The sequence below is a fragment of the Schistocerca americana genome, chromosome 1 (assembly GCF_021461395.2).
Source record: "Schistocerca americana isolate TAMUIC-IGC-003095 chromosome 1, iqSchAmer2.1, whole genome shotgun sequence".
Classification (NCBI taxonomy): domain Eukaryota; kingdom Metazoa; phylum Arthropoda; class Insecta; order Orthoptera; family Acrididae; genus Schistocerca; species Schistocerca americana.
This window is the reverse complement of record NC_060119.1, coordinates 903,483,824-903,511,264: the sequence shown is the minus strand read 5'-3', so window position 1 is coordinate 903,511,264 and position 27,441 is coordinate 903,483,824. Positions and strand designations below refer to the sequence as shown.

The 27,441-nt window shown below is 38.5% G+C and overlaps 1 protein-coding gene across 2 annotated transcripts in view; it reads right to left on the bottom strand.

Moving 5' to 3' along the window:
- The window catches only part of LOC124615086 (armadillo repeat-containing protein 5-like), a 186,947-nt gene that overhangs the window by 66,424 nt on the left and 93,082 nt on the right, over positions 1-27,441 (bottom strand). For both annotated transcript variants that reach the window (XM_047143000.1, XM_047142999.1), the window contains exon 9: positions 3,509-3,757. In XM_047143000.1, coding sequence (XP_046998956.1) covers positions 3,509-3,757 — 249 coding nt within the window. The remainder of the gene's footprint in view (positions 1-3,508; positions 3,758-27,441) is intronic.

The following is a 27,441-nucleotide window of genomic DNA, read 5'->3' as shown; positions in this document are numbered from 1 at the left end:
ATGCCAGAAAACCTATTAAACCAGGAGGAGGTTTCATATTAAATATGGCAATCTCATCCCTCAGACTTGGAAAACATTCAGAGACCGTGCACTTCACAGAATAACAGAGAGGCCTCCAAAAAGTTAATAAGCAACAAATAGCATCAAAGCAGTTAGTAAGCAACAGGAGTTGAATTCTGATATAATTCCAAATGTTTTTCACTTCCCCCCCCCCCCCCCCCAGTTTTCTTTCTTTCTCCTCCCCCTCCCCCACTCCCCCAATGTGACTTCACTTTATCGTTTATTCAACTAATCAGTTTTCAAATGTTATACTACACTACATAAGTGATAGAAGTAAGCCTGCAAATCATAATCATGTATTTTTCCACCGTGTCATGCAGAAACCATTAAAAAAAGAAAAGGTGCACCCTGTTACCACTGCACCATGCATCTGCAGCTGTTACAGTACAAATTCTGAAATTTAATTTCATTCACAAGCTAAACATTCTGGTTCAGTATGAAAACTGTGACATAAATAACTTTTTCTCACAAAAATAGATGCCTCCTGTAGCACTGTGGAAGATCAAACTCAGTGAAATATGATATGTGTCAACTAATATTTGTGTATTTGTGCAGGCAATATTTCTTCCATCACTTATATCACAACGTATTGGCTGAAGCAGGATTATAAACTGTTACAACAGATAAAGATAACAAGCCATTATTGCCGATATTACTTGTGGCAATCCATTATTGTAATTATTTAAACACCTGATCAGCTTTTTTTTTTCCTTGCTTGCAGACAGCAAAAGTAATGTGGAACTGGCAACATGGTGCAGCAAAATGGGAAATAGGTGGGCCAGAATGGAGAAGCAGAAGTTAGAGAGATCAGTGGAGTCAGGCAGTAACAGCACAATATATACGTTAAGAATGAGGAGGTATTGGAATTTTGGCACAGATCAGATACGTTATCACATCTCGACAGTCATGAATGCAAGTACTAAATGATAAGCATCTTTGTCTTAATTGTAATGTGGCCCCTTAAAGGGTTAGTGTGATACTTTCATACTTTTTGTTTTCCTGCTGAAGCTAAATTTATTTTATTTTCATTTAGTTATGTGCCATCATACAAAATGCTGACTTCATGCCACTGAGCGTCATCTTAAAAATCCTGCATTAACAAATTAGCTACAAAAATGTCACCTAAAATTCTGCAGCTTTCACTCATTCAGGGTGACTGTGGTGGTCTAGCATGTAGAATGCTAGACTCTGGCAGTCCTGGGTTCAAGCCTGGTAGGAATGGGGAATTTGCTTCATTTCAATCCCTCCAAGATAGCCCCATGTCAGTCTGCTATCAGATAGCGTACCAGAGACCTTTCCTGGGGATAAAAGAGGGTCAGGGTGATGATTCATCATCTTCCTCCTCCTAGTGTCACAATGAACCAAAGGCTGCACTCTACCTGCAGTCAGGCTTGAAGCCTGTTTGCAAATTGAGCACCACAGAGTTTGCCTCTTACCTTCACCTTATTGATGCTGGACATACTTTTCTGTTTACCACTAATTACAGGAAAATATGCTGTGCTAACCCAAAGCCACTTAAAAATCTGCAACTAGTAGTGCCATTATTCATATCACACATTGCCCTATTCGTCCCTTACTGACTTTCCAGTCAGCAGCTGCATGAAGTTTTGTCTTATGATCAAATGCTGTAGTGATCTCCAATCTGTGACCACCTTCTTCATCAAGATTAGAGGAGCTATTTGTGGTTATGTCACTGGTCACAACATTCTTCTAAGATCTAAATCCAGTCTAGAGCCCTTTCCTTACATAACATCATTATGGTTTTGCTATCCAAACTGTCAAATTTGGGTCACATACTGAAATATTCTGTTCATCCATGACTCATGGCTTCTGTGACATTGAATAAATTCACTCTTGTGGCCACTGCCAGTTTTCATGCCCTCTTACCAATGAGCTGTGCATGTGAGAAATTGCACAACATTGTTCTGCAGATTTAATCACAAACTTTTATTGGAGGACCTTGATTATTTATCTACACTACTTCATCAATTAAATCAGTCTAAATAAGGTTTGTCACCCTTGCTTTGACCCATGAGGCATGATTCAAACTTTTCACTACTCCAAAGTCAATACTAAAACCACTTAGCAATCTGACTATTCTCTGGAAGATTTTGACACTCCATCACTGGAATGGAATATGTACACTGCTAACGATTCATACATTTCTGACAGTAGCATGAATACAGGTCAAATCACCACTAAATTCCATCTCATTCACTAAACATCTTCATCCAGCTATTTGGCTCCACAATTTAATGTGAGGTATCTGCACACAGAGCATATGCACAATCACCAAAAGTCAACAGTCACCCAGAAAACCAGTAATGACTTGGCCAGAAATACATGCCGACACACAGGAATGTACATGCAGTTCCTCAGTTTTTTGTATTGCAAGAAATAACTTCAGTTATCACAAAGGATCACCTACTCCTGACTTCAGAAATACACTAAGAAAACATTATATCTTCCCCAGTGGGCACACGAGTTCATCCTAGAAGGGCTGCTAGCTGACACTCCGATTACGCTAACTCTAAACTACTTCACAAAATGATTTTAAAATTTTTCCTTTCAGCTAATCAGCCAAAGTAACAGAATTAGGCATTTCTTGCACTTGCTATTAGAATTTGTCTATAAGGTTGTACTTTCTGCCAGGACCTTCAGGTGTTTATTTCCCCCAGGTGCTGCAAAACATTGTCATGAGAAAATTACTCATCCTCAAAAACAGCCTAGTTGGTCCAGGCCACAACCAATTTAGGAAACAACTGCTCATCATCACCAGGATGAACAAAAATGTCCACCACACTGATACTGGAAACCAGTTCAAGTATACACAATTGCAAAAAGAATAAACACACAGGCATGGACAGGAAATGATATGTTAAAATACACTCCACTGGAAATAAATTATATGCTGAAGCAGCTAACAGACAACCTCCTGAAACTTGACATATTTGTTTCAACTGTTATTCATCTCACAGTATTTTTCTGTTATAGTTTATGGTTAATTGTGGGGTAGACTTGCCCACACACTACTGAATAACATACCAACATGTTTACCTTATATTGACATGAAAATTATAGAATCTCTGAATTGTGGAGTTCAGTAGGTAAAGAGAGATGAAAATCTAATAATCATGGGCGACTGTGATGCAGTAGGAGGGGAAAGAATAGAAGACAGAACTACAGAAGAATATAGGCTTGGTAGTAGGAATAAGACAGGAGAAAGACTAATTGAGTTCTACAATAAATTGCAGTTAGTAATAATAAACACACATTCATAAATCATTTATGATTTATTAACGTGTGTTTGTACACATGGAAAAGGCCTGGAGACACATGAATCTCTGCTACATAACTATCAAATAATTAACTGGTATGTAACTATCATGTAATTTACTTAAAACTAATAGAATACTGCAAAACGTTCAAGTAGAATTTGATATCTCACTTGATAATGTGAGGTATGCTCAGTGCAAGAACTGCACGAACTTCCTTTTCTCCACAATGTAGAACATGTTCCATTTCACCAGTCCCAAATGATGATTCAGCCTGTACAGATATTTGTTGCAATATTGTGGCACCAAATGCTTCAACTCCTGAACATTTCTCACAGTCTTTATGTCGGGGCAACATGCATCGGCAGTGAACAGAAAGCACAAATCCTTGCTGGACTAATGGCAAGAAGCATTTCCTGTTTCTGTTAAAAAAAGAAAAAAGCAAGTACTTTCTATTTCATAAGAATAACAGACATACAACAGAGAAATGTTTCAGATCACAATAAGTAGTAACAAACATCAGTATCGCTTGCCAGAAACCCTGAGCATATGAGCCGGCACTAAGAATGACAAAGCATGTGTTGAACCAGAGCTTTTGATGGCATCCCCAAAAGTTTGCAACCCAGGAGCATACCCAGTGGCTGCCAGATAATCAATGCCCTATCAATATAAAGACATGATACCTTCACCTCACTACTGATTGTATTTAACAGCTGCAAACATTGTTCAACTCAGAAAATATTATATAGATTGTTCAAAACAGGATTGCTTTCCTTTCTATAATACATGACCACATCAAGACAAAAGTAAAGAATGCATTTTAATATTTACATTGGAAATTAATAAATTTCATTAAAAAAAGTCATAGCTATATTCAAGACTTCGTTCAATGATGTGCTTCACAAGGCAGTGAATGATATGTGAAAAGTTTGATCATATACAACATTCAAAATACTTGTTTGCCATTATAGTTTAGTAACTGATTTTAGAGTAAACTAACAATAAATCACAAGAGGAAGTTATAGATTACCATAGAATACAGTAATGCTAATTACTGTGTATCTATCAAGAAACTGATTTATGCCCATTTCTTAGAAGTACAATGATTGATTTTAAGACGTAGATATAGTTAATTTAAATAATCAGTAAGAACTATTATAGTTTGAGACAAATGGCCAACCTTCTGGATTGAGCAGGAAAAACCTTTGGAAACAAATAGGCTCCTACTTAGTTTTACTAATTTCTTTAAAATTAAATGAGGTATTGTAACTTATGAAGAAAATAAATTTTATAAATGACTTCTGATACAGAACAATAAATGCAAACACCTTTGTGTATGGTGTTTGGAGACAGAGTCGGGGTATGACTATATCGGGGACTGGGTGAGACAACATGAGGGACATTGTGTGGACTGGGTGTTACCAGAATAGGATTTGCAAGTTAAGTATGTCAAAAAGTTTAGTAGAAGTTATGGAGACAGATTCTGACTGTCTGCACAGTGGCAGCGTTAAACTTTGTACAATTCAGAAGAAAGCACAAGTTTCAGATTCACAGAATTTTTGTCTCATTGCTTGGTGATTGTCTCTAGCTTTACAGTGTGAAAATCTGCAGATTTATTTGGCAAAAAACTGCAGTTTAACACACTGACAGCTCTGTGGATGCCTTCTCTGGAGGAGTCACATTCTGTTTCACTCAAATTCAAAGCTTTTGCTTGTTAATACTTTTTGCTTTGCTAAAATTACAGCTAGTTCTTTAAACAGTACATTAGCTACTTTCAACAGAAGCATACAGTAAAAATACCTTATGAGGTTTATAACCTAACATATTCCAAAGGGTTCTTCAGGTACCACTGGGTTCTTACACTTACATGACAAAACTTATATTGTGCAAACACTTTAATATAACACTTTTAAGTGGGGAGTATTTTGGACTATGGTTGTGTAAGATACCAGCAGAGGTCAGATCAATATTACATCCTTCATGACACTGTCAACCTCAACTATCAATTGTGGTAGCCATTACTGAATACTTTGTTATTTCATTAGTTTTTTATGTTCTGTGGATCATTTGTATGATTAACTGTAATGATGTAGAAAAAGTCATTTTACATTCCGATAACACTTTCATATGAAGTTAGACCTACATGCTGATCATCTATTTTTTAAGTGATGTTTTGAGTTTATAATTCCTACCAATCATCTTTTACATATTGCAAAACTACAAATTCTTCTATGGAACAGGAGTTGTCAGGGAGAAACTTTTACAGTCTGTTTTCACATTTAACTTTCCTGCCTGTTAGACAACTATCATTGAGTGAGTAATAAAAAAATTTGGTGACAGCATTGTGCACCCCCCCCCCCCTTTTTGTGCTAAAGACAACCTTAATGTGGAGTAATGGATGTAATTTCCTTCTTCTGGTATTGCACTTACGTGCATCATTGTTACTTTTGAAATGCAGTGGATTATTTACAACAACCTTTATGAGGAAATAAATATACTGTGAAGCATTACTCAAGATGCCTAACACCTTAAACAGATGTCTACAAGATGATCATGAGTGAGCACCACACATTATTCTTACAGCACTTTTTTGAGCGATGAACACTTTCTTTCTTAAAGTTGAGTTACCCAAGAACATTATCCCAAATGACGTTATTGAATAAAAATATGCAAAATATGTCAACTTGCTGATTTCTCTCTCCCCGAGCTTTGCAATGATTCTAAGTGCAAATGTGGCTGAACTAAGTTGTTTTAGGAGTTAAAAATTGTGTTTCTTTCCAAGTTAAATTCTCTAAATATAGATATCTAAAAATTTTGAAGTTTCCATACAAGTTATTATTTCCTCTTCATGAGTAATATCTGTCATCGTGTAGTAACTCTAGATGTGTCACTCTAAATACTTTGTTTCTTTTTGAAATTGGGTGTGTGACCATTTGCAGAAAACAATTCACTAATGCTTTTAAAAACATTATATATCATTTCTTCTGTTGCTGTATGTATGTTTGAATTAATCCCGATACTAGTGTCATCTCCAAAAAGAAGTAATTCTGCTTGTTGTATGATAGATGGAAGATCATTTACATATACAAGAAACAACAGGGGATGTACGATTGAGCCTTCTCCCCAGTAAGAAAAATCTGCCCTGCTTACCTACATTGACTTCTTAAGTAAACTTTTTGCATTTTTAGTGAGATATGACATTATCCACTGGTCTGCTACACCATCAATTCCATAAAATCTCAGTTTATCCACGAGAATACTGTGGTTCACACAGTTAAATACCTTATATGGGTTACAGAAAATACCAACTGGTTTTATTTTGTTATTTAGTGCTTGTACAATCTGGTGAGTGAATGTCTGAATGGCATTTCAAGTTATGCAACTCTTCAAAATCCAAACTGTGATTTACTGAGAACATTATTGTTCCTCATATGGTACATTTTTCAAGAAAACTTGACCTCAAAAATTCTGGAAAATGATATGAATCAAGAAATGGGTCCATAATTATTGACATCTCTCCTATAACATTTCTTGTAAATAGGTTTAACAATGGCTTATTTCAATCTCTCTGGAGAAATACCCTAAGTTAGTGATACATTGCATATTACAGAAAAGACAGTGCTTATTATATGGGAATAAATCTTTATTACTCTGTAGAAAACCCTATTAGATCTAGTTGAGCTTTTATTTTTCAGAGAATATATAATTTTCTTAATTGCAGAAGAAATAGTGGATGAGAGATGCATATGATTGAATTTTATATAAGCCGCTTGTTCAACAAACTGCTTTTCTCTGAAAATGTTTGTGCCTACATTTTCTACTATGTTTAAGAAATGATTATTAGACAAACCTGCTACCTGTGACTGATCATGTATAGACCTCCCACTTAAATTAATAGTGATGTTACCCCATCCTGTGGGTTGTTGTCCTGTCTCTCATTTAATTACATTCCATATGCCTTTAGTCAGATGTTGGAATTACTGGCATGTTCCTTGATTTTTTAATAAATCATCTTAGTAATTTTGAGTGGTTTTTATAATGTGCAACTACTGCAGGATCTTGCCAATAGATACCACTCCTCCCTTTCTCAAGATACTTTAATGCCTCCAGTGATCTGTGGTTTTTACATGGTTGGTTAATCGTCTTTCTAAATAGTTTATGACGAAAGTAATTTTTCAAATAATGATTTGAATTTTTCATGGAATACATTAAATTTTATGTCAGAATTTGGTTCATTATAATTTTCCCTCTTGTAAACTATTCTTAGAAATATCTGTACTGGAACCATTAATTATTCTAATTGATTTCCACTACGAGTACCTATATTGTAAGGCATTATCTCATAAGTAAGTGTGCACTGTGACCAGACAGAGCATTTGCAACATTATGCCTAGATATTTTACAGGTGTAACTGTGGCAAGAAGCACACTTCTAATGCTGTATTCAAATGCACAGAATTGTCCTTCCTATTCATCTGATTTAACTTACTTTTTTCTCTTTCTTTTTTTTTTACGTTTTGAGTGGGCATTCATCACACCAATTAGAAATTCCACATGTCATCCTACATTCTCCTAATGTTACTCAATTATGACACCTTTCCACACACCACAGTGTCAGTAGTAGACAGCCATAAATTGCTGTTCTCTGTTCAGCAGATCTTTAAGTAAATAGAGAATAAGAGTGGTCCTGTTACCCTTCCATAGGCAGTCCTGATGATACCCATGTTTCTGATGAATGCACGTCATCGAGGAAAACATACTGGTCCTCGATCACTCACGTGTAGGAACCTAATCCATACGCTCAGATCTTCATCAGCAGTCTGCAGTAGGTAACTGTGTCAACCACTTTTTGGAAATCTAGAAATATGGAATCTGCCTGTTGGCGAACTTCTTCCATGTGGTTCACAGAATGTGATGTGAGTAAATGACAAGCTGAGTTCCACACAAGTGATGCTTTCTAAATCCATGATGATTTGTGGATACAGTCTTTTCTGTATCGCAGAAATTTATTACACTTGAACTCAGAATTTTCTGCAAAAAGCTTAGCCAAACTATATTTCCCCCTCTCCTTCATGTGCCATGTGTAGTACAACTCCATCTCCCAACTGTACTGAACTCATATGAGATTTCTTTTCAATCAGCAGCAGCCTAATCAGCTGTCTTCACTTGGCTTGAAGCAGTGTTAACACAGGGCTGGTGATGATGCTGTAGGGCCTTCACAAAACTCACACCTGAGTGTAAAGTTTCTGTTCCTATTCCACCCAAGTCAACCCTAAAGTTCTAATTTCTGTCTTTAACCAAGCTGATTTTTGCTCCACTTGCTACGATCATCTGATTCTCTTTCCTTACACAAATTATCAAAATCCTTACACAAATTCTCTATATTCCCTGTCACCTAGCTAAAGCTAACTCTTGGCTTCACAATACTTGTGACCAAGTACCCTGTTCCTACGATCTGGCCTTCATCTCTTCCATGGCTATTAATGTGACCCTTTTCTTATAACCTCTTTTGTTATCAACTTACACATAATTTCTTTGCAAGAAGTCAGCTGCACCTTACTGTGCCATAAGCTGCATGAGACTTACTATGCATGAGACTCCAGTTCCCACAGTCTTTTTCCTCCTCAAACCTATCTAGTTCAAATTTAGCCTGAAAGACATAAATCTTTGGTTCCTGTTCTGGGATTCTCGTGTTTTTGTTGCAGAGGGAGAGACTTGTTGAGTTCCTCATTCAATACTCCACTACAGTGGAACTCTAACCTGCAATCTATATGTACCACTCTTTGTCTGACTACCCTACGGCAACATCCACACTTGTAATGCCCCTCAACCCTCCCCCATCCCACTTAAATGCTGAACACTTTACACTATATTAATTTTCATTATTTTCAATCCGTAAAAATTAGGCCTACAGGTTACTGCTTCAGGTGTACTCCACTTTGCTTTTTGCTGTGTGTCGATCATTTTTTTATCCTGAAATAAGTGAGGAGACTACTCTAGGTCCATCAAAGTGTTCAAGTACGGCTCTCATTAATCCTACTGAGATTGGTGATCCCTATTGCAATATGTCAGTTCGGCTTTTACAGTTCTTGTTTGCTTATGCCTGCATCCTACTGTCCAGTTAAACTGTCCACACTCTAATCCTTAATCTTATATGTGGTAAATAATAAGAGTGAATTTGGGATCAACAGTTTAATTCACAGCCACAATACTAGAAATAAAAATAATTTCCATACAGACTGTATGGAGTTTTGCAAGGAAATTTAAAATCCCTGGATATTCAAAAACAAAGTGAGAGAATGCCTCATTAACACTTAGTGTGCAGCTGACATAATTATGGCACTTGCAGGAAACGAGAATGTGCCCCAAATATAATATTACCTCATGCCAGTACACTGATTTTCCACAGTGTCTAGGGTATATTTAAGTCTCCTGCAAACATCTATCACATCTGCAAGCTTTGTAGTTTCTGCTGTCAGTCATTTTTTATGCCTTTTTTGTGTGTCTTATTTTGTAGGCAACTAGCTGATGTTTAAGTTTTCTCTGTTTCATGCATTTTGCATGCTTTTCTGTTGATTTTGTGTTGAAAACATGGAGTAAAAGGGAGAAACATATAGGGAAAATAATTTTAAAAGTCACTGATGAGCATACAATTGTGAAAAACTAAATATTGGATGACTATTCAGACTACACATCATCTGAAAGTAGGAGTAATTCTAGGCTTTATTATTATTATTATTATTATTATTATTATTATTATTATTTGCTGCATATTTTTATCATATTATTTTCACAAATTGTGTTGTTATGACAGATTCTCCTACAGGCAAATCCGGACATGAATCTGAGCATATAACTCCAGTAAGTGTAATATTAGACTATGTATCTCTCCACATTTCCCTTTGTATCACGTTGCATCCATTATGAACAGTAAAGTTTGCTTTGATGTTGTGTCTTATGAATCTTTGGATTTAAATTGGCTGTGAAAGAAATTTAAACAGAAAGTTCATGTTTCCTTATGTATTAAATACTCAACTCCTTTTCAATTTTTTTTTCTGTGGTAATTACTGTTAAATTGAGATTTCATCTGTGTATTCAGATTTAACACTAATAATACCAAAATGTGTATATAAAGTAGAAAGTCCAATTTATCTAAAAATGTTTTGCAATTCCAACTACATATTTGTACAAATGGGTTAAAACTTTCAAAAAAACACCTATTTTAGTCCACAGGTAATTGCAGCTACCCATGAGACTAGTTCAGTAAGTGTTAAGCAGTCTTCCTGCAATTTATCAGAATATTTGGATCCAGGGATGTAAATTTCATGTAATTCTAATGTTCACATTAAACAGGTCTTGTCTTTGCTAGTATTTAGACAGTTGATAAAATTCCATGTAAAGTTATGTAAATACTTTGGAGCATTACTTAAAAATAGTAGCTTAGCAAATTAACAAGAGAAGCACTGCCTTGCTGCTTCATCTCCTTCTTTTTCAATCCAATGTAGTTGTTTTTATCCTAAAAAATATATACATACATTTAGCAATCTTGAAGGAGTTCTCATAATAACCAGTAGACTGACAACAGTCATAATTTCCTGTTAGTAAACTTTCCAGAAGTAGCCTGCAGTGGTTGCTCCTGTCTGTTAATGTACAATTTGACTAGTTCCTCTCCTTCATGGAATTTATGAAACATGACGTGTGAATGAATGAACAATATAATATTTGTGCACTAAATCATAATTTCATCTGTTAGTGAAAAGTTGTTCACAAAAGCGTATATTCCTGGTAATGTTATGGACACTGTATGAAGTAACACCTTGATATACCCAACACAACATTTCAACAAATTCCGTCATAGCTTGTGACATACTGCTGGAATCCCTTTAGTGGTGAGTGGTTTTTGTGTGTGTGTGTGTGTGTGTGTGTGTGTGTGTGTGTGTGTGTGTGTGTGAGCAAGAGCGAGATTCTCTGTTCTAATAAGCTCATAAGAAATATGTCATATACAGTCTGATTAACATAAGTGCATAACTTTTACAACCAGTGTAAATTTAAATACAATCTTTTTGAGTGTTAGGCTTCATTTTTACCAAACTATAAAACAACTATAATGCCACTCGTATTTGCAAAAGCCCACTAAAGGGCAAATAAACTGCTGTACAAACGAACCAAAGAGCACTGCTGCAAAGGCAGTCAAAATGTCAGCTTGATTTTGTCTTAGCAGTCAGATTGGTTTGAAGAGTTTGTCAAGAGACATAATCACTTCTTTCTGCACATTACTGGGGAAAATCTTGCTACAATTTTCAGAAGTAACATATTCAAAGTGAACATGCATGCAGCCCCCCCACCCGAGGAATGAGGAATGTTCTACTTCCCCCAGTTACGGCCGAAATTAAATCATAACTTTTAAACTGAAATTTTGTTGTCTTTTTCTTATTTGAAGGCAGGGAATTCTCATTATTAAAATACAATGTTCATTTTGTTTTCAACTTTGTCTTTTGATACATTAAAATGATTGCAGTTCATAAACTGACTGAATATTTTGTTTTGTAGGGAGCACATTGTGCTCATGTGGGAGCAATCTAGATGCTTGTAAAACAATAAACTGGTAGCCAAGATTGCAGGAATTCTTTTTATTCCAATATTACTGGTTTCAGTGAAACTAAAGCCTATAATATGCAAGCCTTACAAAATTGTCGTGAGTAGCACATAGGCGTCCAAGAGAACTGACATTGTAAATGTTAAGCGTCTCCATCACATACAAGCGCAAGCTAGGTACTACCGCAACTCTGGTTCTGTTCTTACATTACAGGCCACGTCGTGAGATGGCTCTAGCAGAAGAGGCACCAATGAATGTCATAACAGACTACAGTTAATGAAAGAGTGTTAAAGAAAGAGTGTAATGAAAAAATGAAATTTTTCACAAAGAAAGTTTTTATTGCATGACTTTAGTAAAGATCTAACCCTCCAATTATGCCTCAAATTGCTTAATTCAAACTTTGGTGCTCAATCACCTTCAGAAAACATCATTTATAATCGATTTGCAGAATTTTGTCGTGGATGTGCTTCAATCAGTGACAAATTCTGTAAAGTGAGTTAAATAATGACCGTTGTTCCAAAAAAACATTGATGCTGTGCATAACATGACTGAAGAAGATTGATATGTGACTTACCATGCGTTAGGAGCATTCTTAGGCATATCAAAGACGCAGTATACTTGATTTTTCCACATTATTTAGATCTGAAGAAGATCTGTACCCAGTGGGTTCTACAGTATCTGACTGAAGCATAAAAAGAGGCCAGTGTCAATTGGTGTAAGAAAAAATTCAACCATGGAAATGTAACATCTATATACAACATCCAGCCTGAGCCAAAGCTTGGATATATTTGTATGTGCAAAATCTAAGAAGCAGTCAATCGTATGGGTGTTTCAGAATGAACTGAAGCCTAAAAAAGTACTTCATTTATAAAGAGCTTCCAAGAAAATGATCACTTCTTAATTTGGTGATCGCTGGTTTCTTTAGTTACATCGGGTACATCACAAGCAATGCTTTAGAGAATCAAAAAATACTGAATACATCATCATTTAAAACAATTTTCTTGTGATAATTTGTTGATCAAATCAGAAAAAATAACTGAAAACATCCAAACGTTCTTCACTGTGATAATAATAGCTATTACACAGCATGACAAGCAATTGATTCTTTGATGTAGCAAAATGTCAAATTAATATCTAACATCCCCTTACACCTAATTTATTGCCTAATGACTTCATTTTGCACCCTATGTAAAAAATTTGTGAATCAGAATTTTCATAAACTCAATAAGTTGTTAATTCCTTCAAAAGCCATGTTCTTGCAGTACCAACATCGGAGTGAATAAAATGTTTCTACACCAGGTAAAGAAAAAAAAAAAATTACCGTTGGTCTTCCTCCGGAACCGAGGTTTGATGGGGAATATTCATAGCTGAATTGCAATTTAATGACTGAGTGTATAAGGGTCTGAAATCACTTATTCAACTTAAATACTGATGTACCTTCACTCATGACATGCACAATTTCAGAGACTGCAGGTCTATAAAGTTCACAGGCCCACTTATAGAAGCCACCTGGGTCGGCCCCCTGGCGCACCCTAGTGAGCCGCCAAAGAAACAGTATTATTAAAGTGACTGCAAATGATTGCTCGGCCTATTCTGTACTCTGTATTACTGTTGTCTAGACAATGTGTTCACTACTGTGCACAGCCTGTATCTTACGTGTTGTTCTGTAAAGTATTGTGTTCTATAAATCATCTTTGTTCTTGCTATAGCAAATACACATTCTAAAAGATCATGGTTATAAAGTTAAACATATAAAATACACCAAAAGCAAGGAAATGCTCTTTTGGAAATGAATGTTCACCAACAAAAGAAACTCAGATTTCATAGATAAATATTACGTATAATCCTTCACACATTGTTTCTCAGGGACTCTGCATTAGTTATATTTACTTTGGTCATAGTTCAAACATCTCTGACATCTCCTTTCCTCTTCTCTTTTCATCTGAAAGAAGGTAGGGCTGTTTCTGGAAAGATGCACAAGTGTTTCATCTAAAAAGGATACAAGCACAGTTGTATCACTCCATACTCATTATTTACTTCTGGTAATGCAGACTTGTATGGTGAAAAAAGTGTTCAGCACGAAATTACATTCGCATGCCAACCACTCAGCCCTTACTTTTGTAGTACAGAAGTCACAGAAAGCTAGCATGAAAAGTACAACTTTTATGAGGTGGAAAATCACAGAAATTTTCTTAACTTCATGAATTACAGGAAAACTAATTGTATTATTCAGCTTGCCTTCTTGTTATCTTTAGTTGCTTCTTTCAAATTTTGCATGCAGTAATGAACTGTTTACTTCTAATTGTTTACAAAAGCCCTACTGCATTTAATTTCAGTTATACAGAAAGCAAATTTGTGATAAGCACTGTGAACTGCACAAATTCAAGCTGTTGTATTTTGTTTCGCAGTATATTTCTGTGATTAGTAATAATTCTCACTTATCTCAATATAAAACTGAACAAAATCTGTCTGACTCATAAAGTAATATCTAAGCATGTACATGTCACTGTAAACAGTATGTCTCTTGCAGCACAACATGCCAAGCACAAACCAGAAACAGGTTGGCTGAATCAGGACATTAAATATCTGAATTCCAAGAAAGACATGCTCAACCTTGAACTGTTCAAAACTCATCTTGAACTAGAAAAACATATAAAAATCTCAGAAATATTTACTGGCATCATGAATAGAGTCAAACACCAGACAGACATTCTAATTGAAAGAAAGTGGGAAAACAACAAAAACTACACACACTTACGGAAAGTAACACTCCAGCTAATGTCAGAAACAATAGGCAAACAAACCACACAATCTACTTACAACTGATAAACCATAGCGACACACAATTCACAAAACAAGCACTTAACCTACTAGAAAGGCCACCTAAATACAATGTCAACACACAGGTTATACACAAGACAACAGAGAGCCTAATAACAGAAAGTGAATACATAATAAAACAGCAAGAGGAGAACAACAGCTCTAATTTCAATGCAGGGCTGACGAGAGAGTTAACAGCAGAGGAAATCAGATGCATAATAAAGGAAAACAAAAATAACATACTGACAGTAACAAAAACTGTTGGAAAAAAAATCCAGAAAAATAATAGATAAACTTTGAAGCAACGGGGCTCTTATCACAAAATCTGCCAACAACAACACCATGTTAGTAATAAAACAGAAGTAGTACAAAAATAAAATCCCAAAATTTATGCTAAAGAACGAAATTGTAAAAATAAGCAGTGACCCACCACAAACATATCAGAATATCTCACATATACTCACAAAACAGAAAGTAAAATGGCTAAAACAAAATATCCCCAAGGTTCCCACACTAAACAGCCTACCAAAGATTCACAAACAGGATACACTAATACGCGCACTCATATGTTATAGAAGTACACCCACATCTCACCTAGCCATAGAAAAGCACACAACTTACAGAAACATTTATATATAAACAAACAACAGAAGCATACACACTGAATAGCTTATAGAAAAGATCAAACACATCAACATAGCAACAATAGCCAAACTCATGTCATTTGACATCACATCCATGTACATCAATATACCCACCACAGAAACCAACAACACCATTTGTAACAACACAGACATTCACAATCCCTACATAGAAAAAATACTGAACATTCTAAAATTAATCATAGAACAAAACCATTGCACAGCTGACAACCTCTTCTACTCACAACAGGATGGACTCCCCATGGGGTCACCACTCTGTGGAATCCTAGCCAACATCTTCCTAAATCACATTGAAAACAAAATATTTAAAACCACAGTGAAACCCAAACAGTACATAATAAAGTACTGATATTATTTTTCAAATGACATCACATGCCTTCTAAACAAAACACCCAACCACATACAACAACTCCAACAATATAAACACAGTTCACCCACAGATAAAATTCATCTGCAAATCAAAAAAGGACAAAATGCTATATTTCTTAGACATCACAATACACAGACACATTCCATTTCACACAGAAAAGCTGGGTTCCGACGTATGTTACACAGACTGCATGAAATTCACCTCAATGAGGACAACAACAAAAATGAGATACAAATACTCGAACAAATAGAAGTCGAAAATGATAGACAAACTAAACCAAAAAATTGAAACAAAAATGAAAACTGCACCCACCACACAATAGCAAACAGATGAACACCAATACAAAATGACAGGCGCACAGAGCATAAACACACAGAACACAAATACACAACACACCCAAAAAAGAAGCATCCACAATAACAGCAAATCGTATGCATTCACCCACAACAAAAACACCAACAACAACAAAGCAGCTCACAGAACAGGTAAGAAGTTATATGAAAAAAATAAAAAATAAAAAAGACTGAAAATTGACTAGAGAACAGACAACTCTATAAAAAAACAAATTTACAGCAATTAATACAGACAAACCCAACACATCTTGGATCTACCAACTCATGTGTCAAGACTTCAACTCAATTTATATTGGACAAACAAGTTACTTAAGAGTAACAGCAGTCATTCTACATATGCAGATCATCTCATGGTCAAGAAACACAGACCAAGAGACATAAAAACAGACTTCAACATTCTCAAATATAGCAACAGCTCTCCACAGAAAATTAGAACAAAATTACCGTATATAAAAAGCCATAGTGGAAGGAAAAGAAGCGATGAATGAATACACAACACTATGCACTGGAACCCTGTTCTCAGGTCTACAGAAATTATCAGAAAACTAAGACACATACACACACACACACACAAACACACACACACAACAAAAAACACCCCCACGGCCCAATGTCACCACAAAATACAAAATTCCCACCCAGAAAAAAAAATGGCAGAATATGTGAACATCACACAAATAGTGAAATTGTGTACATTTGGAAGCTCCATTCAAACACCCTGTAGAAACATGAAAATATGAGATCTACAAAAAGTAGGTACACACATTTACATACAGAGTCTGTCCCCCTCCCCAATAATCATTTTACAAAGCACAATTGCAATTAATGTACATTTCAACTCGTTTTTCAAACAAGAGAACTGTAACCTACAAAATGCTAGTCAAACAGAAAAACAGCAAATCTTCGTTCACAAAACAAAATATATAATGACAGTAGTGCTACAGCATAAGAAAAAAATCAATAATATCACATCTTAAAAGTTTAGAAATTACATAACAAACATTACTAAATCCTTATTAATTATAGATGACATACTGGAAGGCAGTAATTATAGCTGTATGTAATAATAAGGTATATATTTATTCTTCACAGTGATATTTCTGTCCATATTTATAATAATGTAAATACTTAATATCAAAACCTGGTAGATATCATAACACATACATTCTTTGTATATTTTTCTACAGATAATAAATAAAACTCCTGAAGATAGAGAAGCGTCTCCGAAATGTGAATGGGTAGTAAAATAAGAAAAATTGTTTCCAGAATGAGATTTTCACTCTGCAGCGGAGTGTGTGCTGATATGAAACTACCTGGCAGATTAAAATTGTGTGCTGGACCGAGATTCGAGCTCGGAACCTTTGCTTTTCGCGGGCAAGTGCTCTACCAACTGAGCTACCCAAGCACGACTCACGCCCCGTCCTCACAGCTTTACTTCTGCCAGTATCTCGTCTCCTACCTTCCAAACTTTACAGAAGCTCTACTGTGAACCATGCAGAACTAGCATTCCTGAAAGAAAGGATATTGTGGAGACCTGGCTTAGCCACAGCCTGGGGGATGTTTCCAGAATGAGATTTTCACTCTGCAGTGGAGTGTGCGCTGATATGAAACTTCCTGGCAGATTAAAACTGTGTGCCGGACCAAGACTCGAACTCGGGACCTTTGCCTTTTGCCGGCAAGTGCTCTACCAACTGAGCTACACAAGCACGGCTCATGCCCCGTCCTCACAGCTTTACTTCTGACAGTATCTCGGCAAAGGTCCCGAGTTCGAATCTCGGTCTGGCACACAGTTTTAATCTGCCAGGAAGTTTCATATCAATGCACACTCTGCTGCAGAGTGAAAATCTCATTCTGGAAACATCCCCCAGGCTGTGGCTAAGCCATGTCTCCGCAATATCCTTTCTTTCAGGAGTGCTAGTTCTGCAGGGTTCGCAGAAGAGCTTCTGTAAAGTTTGGAAGGTAGGAGACGAGATACTGGCAGAAGTAAAGCTGTGAGGACGGGGCGTGAGTCATGCTTGGGTAGCACAGTTGTTAGAGCGCTTGTCCACGAAAGGCAAAGATCCCGAGTTTGAGTCTCGGTCCGGCACACGGTTTTAATCTGCCAGGAAGTTTCAAGAAAATTGTGTTTGCTCAAGGCAGAACTACATTTTCTTGTTAAAGATTTCTCACTCTTTCCTCCACCTGTTCTCCAGTCAAGAACCTCAATTGTTATAGGTTTTTTACAAATAGATTAGTAACCTGAATCTGAAGATGATTTAGCGACTACAGCTGATTCTGTTAAGAAATCACCAGTCAACCAATATTTTCTACATCCACTGTTGTAAACTTTCATTTTTATTAATTAGTATGCCATTCTCTATAAATGTTGTTTCTGGTTTATTCTCTATAAACAAACAAAATGTATACCAATTGCACATTAGACAGTGAGTTATCAGTGGCAAGGCTGGGCATTCTACATCTACATCTACATCCATACTCCGCAAGCCACCTGACAGTGTGTGGCGGAGGGTACCCTGAGTACCTCTATCGGTTCTCCCTTCTATACGAGTCTCGTATAGTTCGTGGAAAGAAGGATTGTCGGTATGCTTCTGTGTGGGCTCTAATCTCTCTGATTTTATCCTCATGGTCTCTTCGCGAGATATACGTAGGAGGGAGCAATATACTGCTTGACTCTTCGGTGAAGGTATGTTCTCGAAACTTTAACAAAAGCCCGTACAGAGCTACTGAGCGTCTCTCCTGCAGAGTCTTCCACTGGAGTTTATCTATCATCTCTGTAACGCTTTCGCGATTACTAAATGATCCTGTAATGAAGCGCGCTCCTCTCCGTTGGATCTTCTCTACCTCTTCTATCAACCCTATCTGATACGGATCCCACACTGCTGAGCAGTGGTCGAACAAGCGTACTGTAACCTACTTCCTTTGTTTTCGGATTGGATTTCCTTAGGATTCTTCCAATGAATCTCAGTCTGGCATCTGATTTACTGACGATCAACTTTATGTGATCATTCAATTTTAAATCACTCCTAATGCGTACTCCCAGATAATTTATGGAATTAATTGCTTCCAGTTGCTGACCTGCTATTTTGTAGCTAAATGATAGGGGATCTATCTTTCTATGTATTCGCAGCACATTACACTTGTCTACATTGAGATTCAATTGCCATTCCCTGCACCATGCGTCAATTCGCTGCAGATCCTCCTTCATTTCAGTACAATTTTCCATTGTTACAACCTCTCGATACACCACAGCATCATCTGCAAAAAGCCTCAGTGAACTTCCGATGTCATCCACCAGGTCATTTATGTATATTGTGAATAGCAACGGTCCTATGACACTCCCCTGCGGCACACCTGAAATCACCCTTACTTCGGAAGACTTCTCTCCATTGAGAATGACATGCTGCGTTCTGTTATCTTGGAACTCCTCAATCCAATCACACAATTGGTCTGATAGTCCATATGCTCTTACTTTGTTCATTAAACGACTGTGGGGAACTGTATCGAACGCCTTGCGGAAGTCAAGAAACACGGCATCTACCTGTGAACCTGTGTCTATGGCCCTCTGAGTCTCGTGGACGAATAGCGCAAGCTGGGTTTCACAGAACCGTCTTTTTCGAAACCCATTATGATTCCTACAGAGTAGATATCTAGTCTCCAGAAAAGTCATTATACTCGAACATAATACGTGTTCCAAAACTCTACAACTGATCGACGTAAGAGATATAGGTCTATAGTTCTGCCCATCTGTTCGACGTCCCTTCTTGAAAACGGGGATGACCTGTGCCCTTTTCCAATCCTTTGGAACGCTACGCTCTTCTAGAGACCTACGGTACACCGCTGCAAGAAGGGGGGCAAGTTCCTTCACGTACTCCGTGTAAAATCGAAATCCCATTAGGTCCAGCAGCCTTTCCTCTTTTGAGCGATTTTAGTTGTTTCTCTATCCCTCTGTCGTCTATTTCGATATCTACCATTTTGTCATCTGTGCAACAATCTAGAGAAGGAACTAAAGTGTAGTCTTCCTCTGTGAAACAGCTTTGGAAAAAGACATTTAGTATTTCGGCCTTTAGTCTGTCATCCTCTGTTTCAGTAGCATTTTGGTCACAGAGTGTCTGGACATTATGTTTTGATCCACCTACCGCTTTGACATAAGACCAAAATTTCTTAGGATTTTCTGCCAAGTCAGTACATAGAACTTTACTTTCGAATTCATTGAATGCCTCTCGCATAGCCCTCCTCACACTACATTTCGCTTCACGTAATTTTTGTTTGTCTGCAAGGCTTTGGCTATGTTTATGTTTGCTGTCTAGTTCCCTTAGCTTCCGCAGCAGTTTTCTAACTCGGTTGTTGTACCACGGTGGCTCTTTTCCATCTCTTACAATCTTGCTTGGCACATACTCATCTAACGCATATTGTACGATGGTTTTGAACTTTGTCCACTGATCCTCAACACTATCTGTACTTGAGACAAAACTTTTGTGTTGAGCCGTCAGGTACTCTGTAATCTGCTTTTTGTCACTTTTGCCAAACAGAAAAATCTTCCTACCTTTTTTAATATTTCTATTTACGGCTGAAATCATCGATGCCGTAACCGCTTTATGATCGCTGATTCCCTGTTCTGCGTTAACTGTTTCAAATAGTTCGGGTCTGTTTGTCACCAGAAGGTCTAATATGTTATCACCACGAGTCGGTTCTCTGCTTAACTGCTCAAGGTAGTTTTCAGATAAAGCACTTAAAAAAATTTCCCTGCTACCCGTTATGAACGTTTGAGTCTCCCAGTCTATATCTGGCAAATTAAAATCTCCACCCAGAACTATAACATGGTGGGGAAATCTACTCGAAATATTTTCCAAATTATCCTTCAGGTGCTCAGCCACAACAGCTGCTGAGCCCGGGGGCCTACAGAGACATCCAATTACCATGCCTGAGCCTGCTTTAACCGTGACCTTCACCCAAATCATTTCACATTTCGGATCTCCGACAATTTCCTTCGATACTATTGCACTTCTTATCGCTATAAACATGCCTCCCCCTTCACTGTCCAGCCTGTCTCTGCGGTATACATTCCAATCCGAGTTTAGGATTTCATTACTGTTTACGTCTGGTTTCAGCCAACTTTCTGTCCCTAGTACTATATGGTCATCGTGATCGTTTATTAATGAGAGCAGTTCTGGGACCTTTCTATAGACGCTCCTGCAGTTTACTATTAGCACATTAATATTGTTATTCCCTGTTGCATTTTGCCTACTCCTACCTTGCCGCGTCCCAGGAGGCGTCTTTTCGGGCCTAGGGAGGGAATTCTCCAACCTAAAAAAAACCCATGTGCACTCCACACGTACTCTGCTACCCTTGTAGCCGCTTCCGGCATGTAGTGCACGCCTGACCTACTCAGGGGGACCCTACATTTCTCCACCCGATAGCGGAATTCTGAATGAAAGAAGCATGATCTGGAGAGTGCTTAGCATACTACACCTAAACCTTTGTGAAACATATGGTAAAAGTTAAAGAAAATGTGCCAGTGCAAAACACTTCACTGTAGCAAGGACCATAGCACCCAATATCATATAAAACAGGCACTGAAGAGGAGAGACCTACTAATGAATGGCATGTCACGGCGCCACATAGGCCAACTGTAGCAAAGGATGTGAAGGATTGTATTGTGTTGAACAGTATATTCCTGGGTTACATGTGGTGGAACCCACTGAAAAGGGTTGTCCAACTCGAAATAAGTAATGTTTGTTGCGAAAGCAATGTTTCTTCCATAACCTTCCCAGCCCAATAGAATGAAATATTACTGGTTTTAGATTTCATTTCATAGTTACCAGTTTCGTGTGTGTGTGTGTGTGTGTGTGTGTGTGTGTGTGTGTGTGTGTGTGTACAGTCAATATAACAAAACTGTCTGCAGGGAAAATGGCTTAAGTCCCACTTCAGGAGTTCTTGGCATGTACAGGAATATCCCAGTTTGTAGTAACACTTTCTCCCCATTAATACCCACACTGCATTATAGTGACAACATATTTTCATACCAGAAAGACGTACTACACACAATATTAAAAATTAATACCAATTGAAGCTAATACATGGAAATATAGGATACGGACACTGATTGCAAAATGTGTAGCAATTTGGCCAGCACCAGTCCAAAGGAGGTGTTAGCATCACTGTGCAAATAGCTCAGTCAAAGTGCCTAGTTCTCAGCCACTGAACCAAAGACTGTCCATCATTTTGCACAATTTTTTTTTTTTATTTCCCCATCATGGTAGGTGCCATAGCCTTTCTATGTTAGCTTCTCTTGTCTTGATGAGTACAACAATGGTGCAAATTATTTGTAGTCTTTAAGAGAACTATTGCAATGCAAGTTACATAAACTGCATCAAAAAAATTCCCACAATTTTAAACAAAATTCATGCAAGTTATTTTAAGGGAATTCATTTAATAGGAGCAAGAGAATATTATTATACGTGATTTCAGATTGATCAGACTTTTAGCAAAACTTAATCTTTTATGAAGTTTATATTTCAAATGTAGGAAAGACTAACTAACTGAATAACACAGGTCTAAAAAAAATTTTTTTTTTGAAAGTTGTTTGAAATTTGATAACTGACTTTTATGTACTTTTCAGCGCTGATTTAAAAAATGCGATCCATTTTTTTCTATCGCGTCAGATTTCCAAACAAAAAAAGGGAATATTTTTGGGTATAATAACAAAATTTAAGCAATTTATCACATTTTTCCAATGTTGTAAAATTTTATTTTATTTTTAAATCATGTTCTAAATTACATTTCCAGTAAACTCCCATTTCTCTTTAAGCTCATAAGTCCTTATAACAACACTTTCGCTTCCTATCGAAGCTGCTTTTATTGCTTTTCCGGCTGTGGACTCGTTGAGGATCATCTCTCTTTATCACGGTGAAACCAGTCATGTGTTCTACAAGCTAAGCTGCAACCACTGTGCTGCATTCAATGTAGGCATCACAACCAACAAGCTGTCTGTCCACATGAATGGCAACCGACAAACTGTGGCCAAGAAACATGTGGTCCACCCTGTTGCTGAACACACTGCCAAATAAGATATCCTTCATTTCAATGACTGCTTTACAGCCTGTGCCATATGGATCCTTCCCACCAACACCAGCTTTTCTGAACTGTGCAGGTGGGAACTTCCCCTGCAATACATCCTATGTTCCAGTAACCCTCCTGACCTCAACCTTCATTAGTCACTGTCCTCACCCATCCAGCCACTTCCCTGTTCCCAATCCAGAATCTACGCAACTGTCATTCCACCACCACACCCAGTCTTTTTATTTCTCTCCTTTTTCCGCTACTTCCGCCCCCCTCCTCCCCACCTCTCCCTTGCCCTCCGTCTAACCTGCAGCAATTCACTGCTCACCGCCACCGCCATACTAACCCTCTCCCTCCCCACCCGGGCCTCCTCCTTACCCCCACCCAGTTGCCACTCCCATCATGCACTGGTGCTGCTACATACAGTGTGGTTAACGTTGCCCGAGACTGCATTCGTGTGTGTGAGTTTCATTTGCACGAGTGTATGCGTGTGCAAAAGTATGTCTATTGCTGATGAAAGTCAATGGCCTAAAGCTTGAACTGTGAGAGTGTTTTTATTGTGTCTATCTGCGACTCAATCCTCAGCCCTCCAATCACAAACTTCAACTCTCACCAAACACACACAAACACCCCCCCCCCCCCCACACACACACACACACTCACATACACACAGTTCATGTACAATATTTAGATGGGTTGTAAACATATTGCTTACATTACCATGTGCTCCCATCCCTGTCATGAGGTGACACTGCAAACACCACTTCAATATGGAACACACAACATTCATGTCTCCAGACAACTTTCATGCTGAGTGCTACTTATATTGTGTGAGTCATATGAAAGTGATGATACTGAGTAACTCCACACTGTTCTCTGAAATTTATTCATAACTCTATGCTGTGTCCTGCAAACAAAATATGCTGCACCAAATAAGTTGGCTAACTGTAGTGCTACCTGTGCCAAGCTGGGCTGAGTCGCTAATACACTCCTAGAAATGGAAAAAAGAACACATTGACACCGGTGTCAGACCCACCATACTTGCTCCGGACACTGCGAGAGGGCTGTACAAGCAATGATCACACGCACGGCACTGCGGACACACCAGGAACCGCGGTGTTGGCCGTCGAATGGCGCTAGCTGCGCAGCATTTGTGCACCGCCGGCGTCAGTGTCAGCCAGTTTGCCGTGGGATACGGAACTCCATCGCAGTCTTTAACACTGGTAGCATGCCGCGACAGCGTGGACGTGAACCGTATGTGCAGTTGACGGACTTTGAGCGAGGGCGTATAGTGGGCATGCGGGAGGCCGGGTGGACGTACCACCCAATTGCTCAACACGTGGGGCGTGAGGTCTCCACAGTACATCGATGTTGTCGCCAGTGGTCGGCGGAAGGTGCACGTGCCCGTCGACCTGGGACCGGACCGCAGCGATGCACGGATGCACGCCAAGACCGTAGGATCCTACGCAGTGCCGTAGGGGACCGCACCGCCACTTCCCAGCAAATTAGGGACACTGTTGCTCCTGGGGTATCGGCGAGGACCATTCGCAACCGTCTCCATGAAGCTGGGCTACGGTCCCGCACACCGTTAGGCCGTCTTCCGCTCACGCCCCAACATCGTGCAGCCCGCCTCCAGGTCACGACAGGCGTGAATGGAGGGACGAATGGAGACATGTCGTCTTCAGCGATGAGAGTCGCTTCTGCCTTGGTGCCAATGATGGTCGTATGCGTGTTTGGCGCCGTGCAGGTGAGCGCCACACTCAGGACTGCATACGACCGAGGCACACAGGGGCAACACCCGGCATCATGGTGTGGGGAGCGATCTCCTACACTGGCCGTACACCACTGGTGATCGTCGAGGGGACACTGAATAGTGCACGGTACATCCAAACCGTCATCGAACCCATCGTTCTACCATTCCTAGACCGGCAAGGGAACTTGCTGTTCCAACAGGACAATGCACGTCCGCATGTATCCCGTGCCACCCAACGTGCTCTAGAAGGTGTAAGTCAACTACCCTGGCCAGCAAGATCTCCGGATCTGTCCCCCATTGAGCATGTTTGGGACTGGATGAAGCTTCGTCTCATGCGGTCTGCACGTCCAGCACGAACGCTGGTCCAACTGAGGCGCCAGGTGGAAATGGCATGGCAAGCCGTTCCACAGGACTACATCCAGCATCTCTACGATCGTCTCCATGGGAGAATAGCAGCCTGCATTGCTGCGAAAGGTGGATATACACTGTACTAGTGCCGACATTGTGCATGCTCTGTTGCCTGTGTCTATGTGCCTGTGGTTCTGTCAGTGTGATCATGTGATGTATCTGACCCCAGGAATGTGTCAATAAAGTTTCCCCTTCCTGGGACAATGAATTCACGGTGTTCTTATTTCAATTTCCAGGAGTGTATTTATTAAAATCCTATATTAAAATCTAGCTGGACACGTATAATGATACAAAAAGAGATAAATGGGTACAAAACTGTATAATCTTCCAGTTGACAGGACATGCGTAGAATATGGATTTTCAGTGTGAGATATGGTTCACCTCTCTGTAATATGCAAGGACAATAGAACTCAATAATGTTGGTGGTTTGTGGATATGAAACTACAGATACTGGATGACTGAATGGTCTACTCTTTGTCTTCTTGCAATTAGGATATAATGTGAGAAAATGACTATTTATATTCTGATTTAACATTTTTTAATCTACTATCATTACTCAAAATGATTTTGAATACAAAGGAAAGGTGCCAATTATGAGAGAGTTCACTTAAGAGAGAAAGCTAGATTCTGGCTAAAGTAGCTGCTCATCTCTGCAGGGAGGGATCAGAACTTACTTCTCATAGAGCCTGAGGTGTAGAGCAATGACAACAAGACCATTACAGAGCTGGATACTGTTGGAATCCTTGATCTTAAAAGTGTTGTATTTCAGTTTTTTGAGTGTACAATCATGGTTTGACAAGTCTGATAAATTTCCATGAAAGAATGAAACATTTTTGCTGCACCTTTATGGTCCATAAGCTTTATTATTTCAAGGATCATATAAGGAATTAGTACACTGTACAGCATACAGTTCACTGTTGACAGCTATCTCAACTGGTCAGTGTGTCGACTGCGATTGAAAATGTAGAAAACTGAGTTTTGTGCTGGTATTAAACATTTTCGTTTGAAAGGTTGGATTGCCACACAAATAAAAACGGAACTGGATGAAGTTCATGTGGCCTCTGCACCATCACTAAAGACCATTTACTTTTAGATTAATGAATTTAAACATGGTCAGACAAGCACAGAAGACAAAGTGTGTTCCAGCCATCCAACGGAGGTCACCAAAAAGGAAACCACTGACAAAATCCCTGAATGGTATCACAAGTCCGCCGAATAAAAATTTGTAAGATTTCTGGGACTGTTGGCATCTCATCTGAGCGAATGCGTAACATCCTGAATGGAAAATTAACTATGAAGAAGCTGAGTGCGAAGAGGTGCCATGATTGTTCACAGTCGACCAAAAGTGCATGTGGCTGAAGTTTAATTGCAATCCACAAGACTTTTTGCACTGATTTGTGACTGTTGATGAAACCTAGCTTCATCATACACACCAGAGTTTAAACAGCAATCAAAACAATGGACAAAGGCTGGTGAAAATGCACCAAAGAAGGCAAAGAACATTTTGTCAGCTGGTAAGGTGATGGACATTGTTTTTTGAGATTCCCAAGGTACAATCCTCATAGATTACGTGGAAAAAGGCAGAACCCTAACTGTACCCTATTGTGCTTCATTGCTGGAATGTCAGAAACTTGTGTTGGCTGAAAAAATAACAAGGTTGGCGTACAAAAAAGTGCTCTTTCATTAGGATAATGCACCATCCCGTATATCAGCGATAACAATGGATGAACTAGACTCTGAACTGGTTCCTCATCCAGCCTGTTCAGGAGACTTTGCCCCAAGTGAGTTTTTCCTGTTTCCTAACTTGAAACTTGCTGAAATAGAAACCTGGTGGGCAAATAACCAAGGTAAAGTAGAAACCTCATTTTTAACTACAAGGCTGTTTGGAGCAGCCTACTTGTGGGCAGTAACATTGGAAAATGCTATAAGCAGTCTCTGGAAACTGGGATATCATATTACTTAGAGACAATGGCTTTGCAAAATAACAAGAGTTTGACACACAAGGTTCGAACAATGGAGTAAATGTGAGTCCAAATGGTATCCGGCCACCTCCCAAAATCAGCAAGCCATATCAAGTTACATCTCA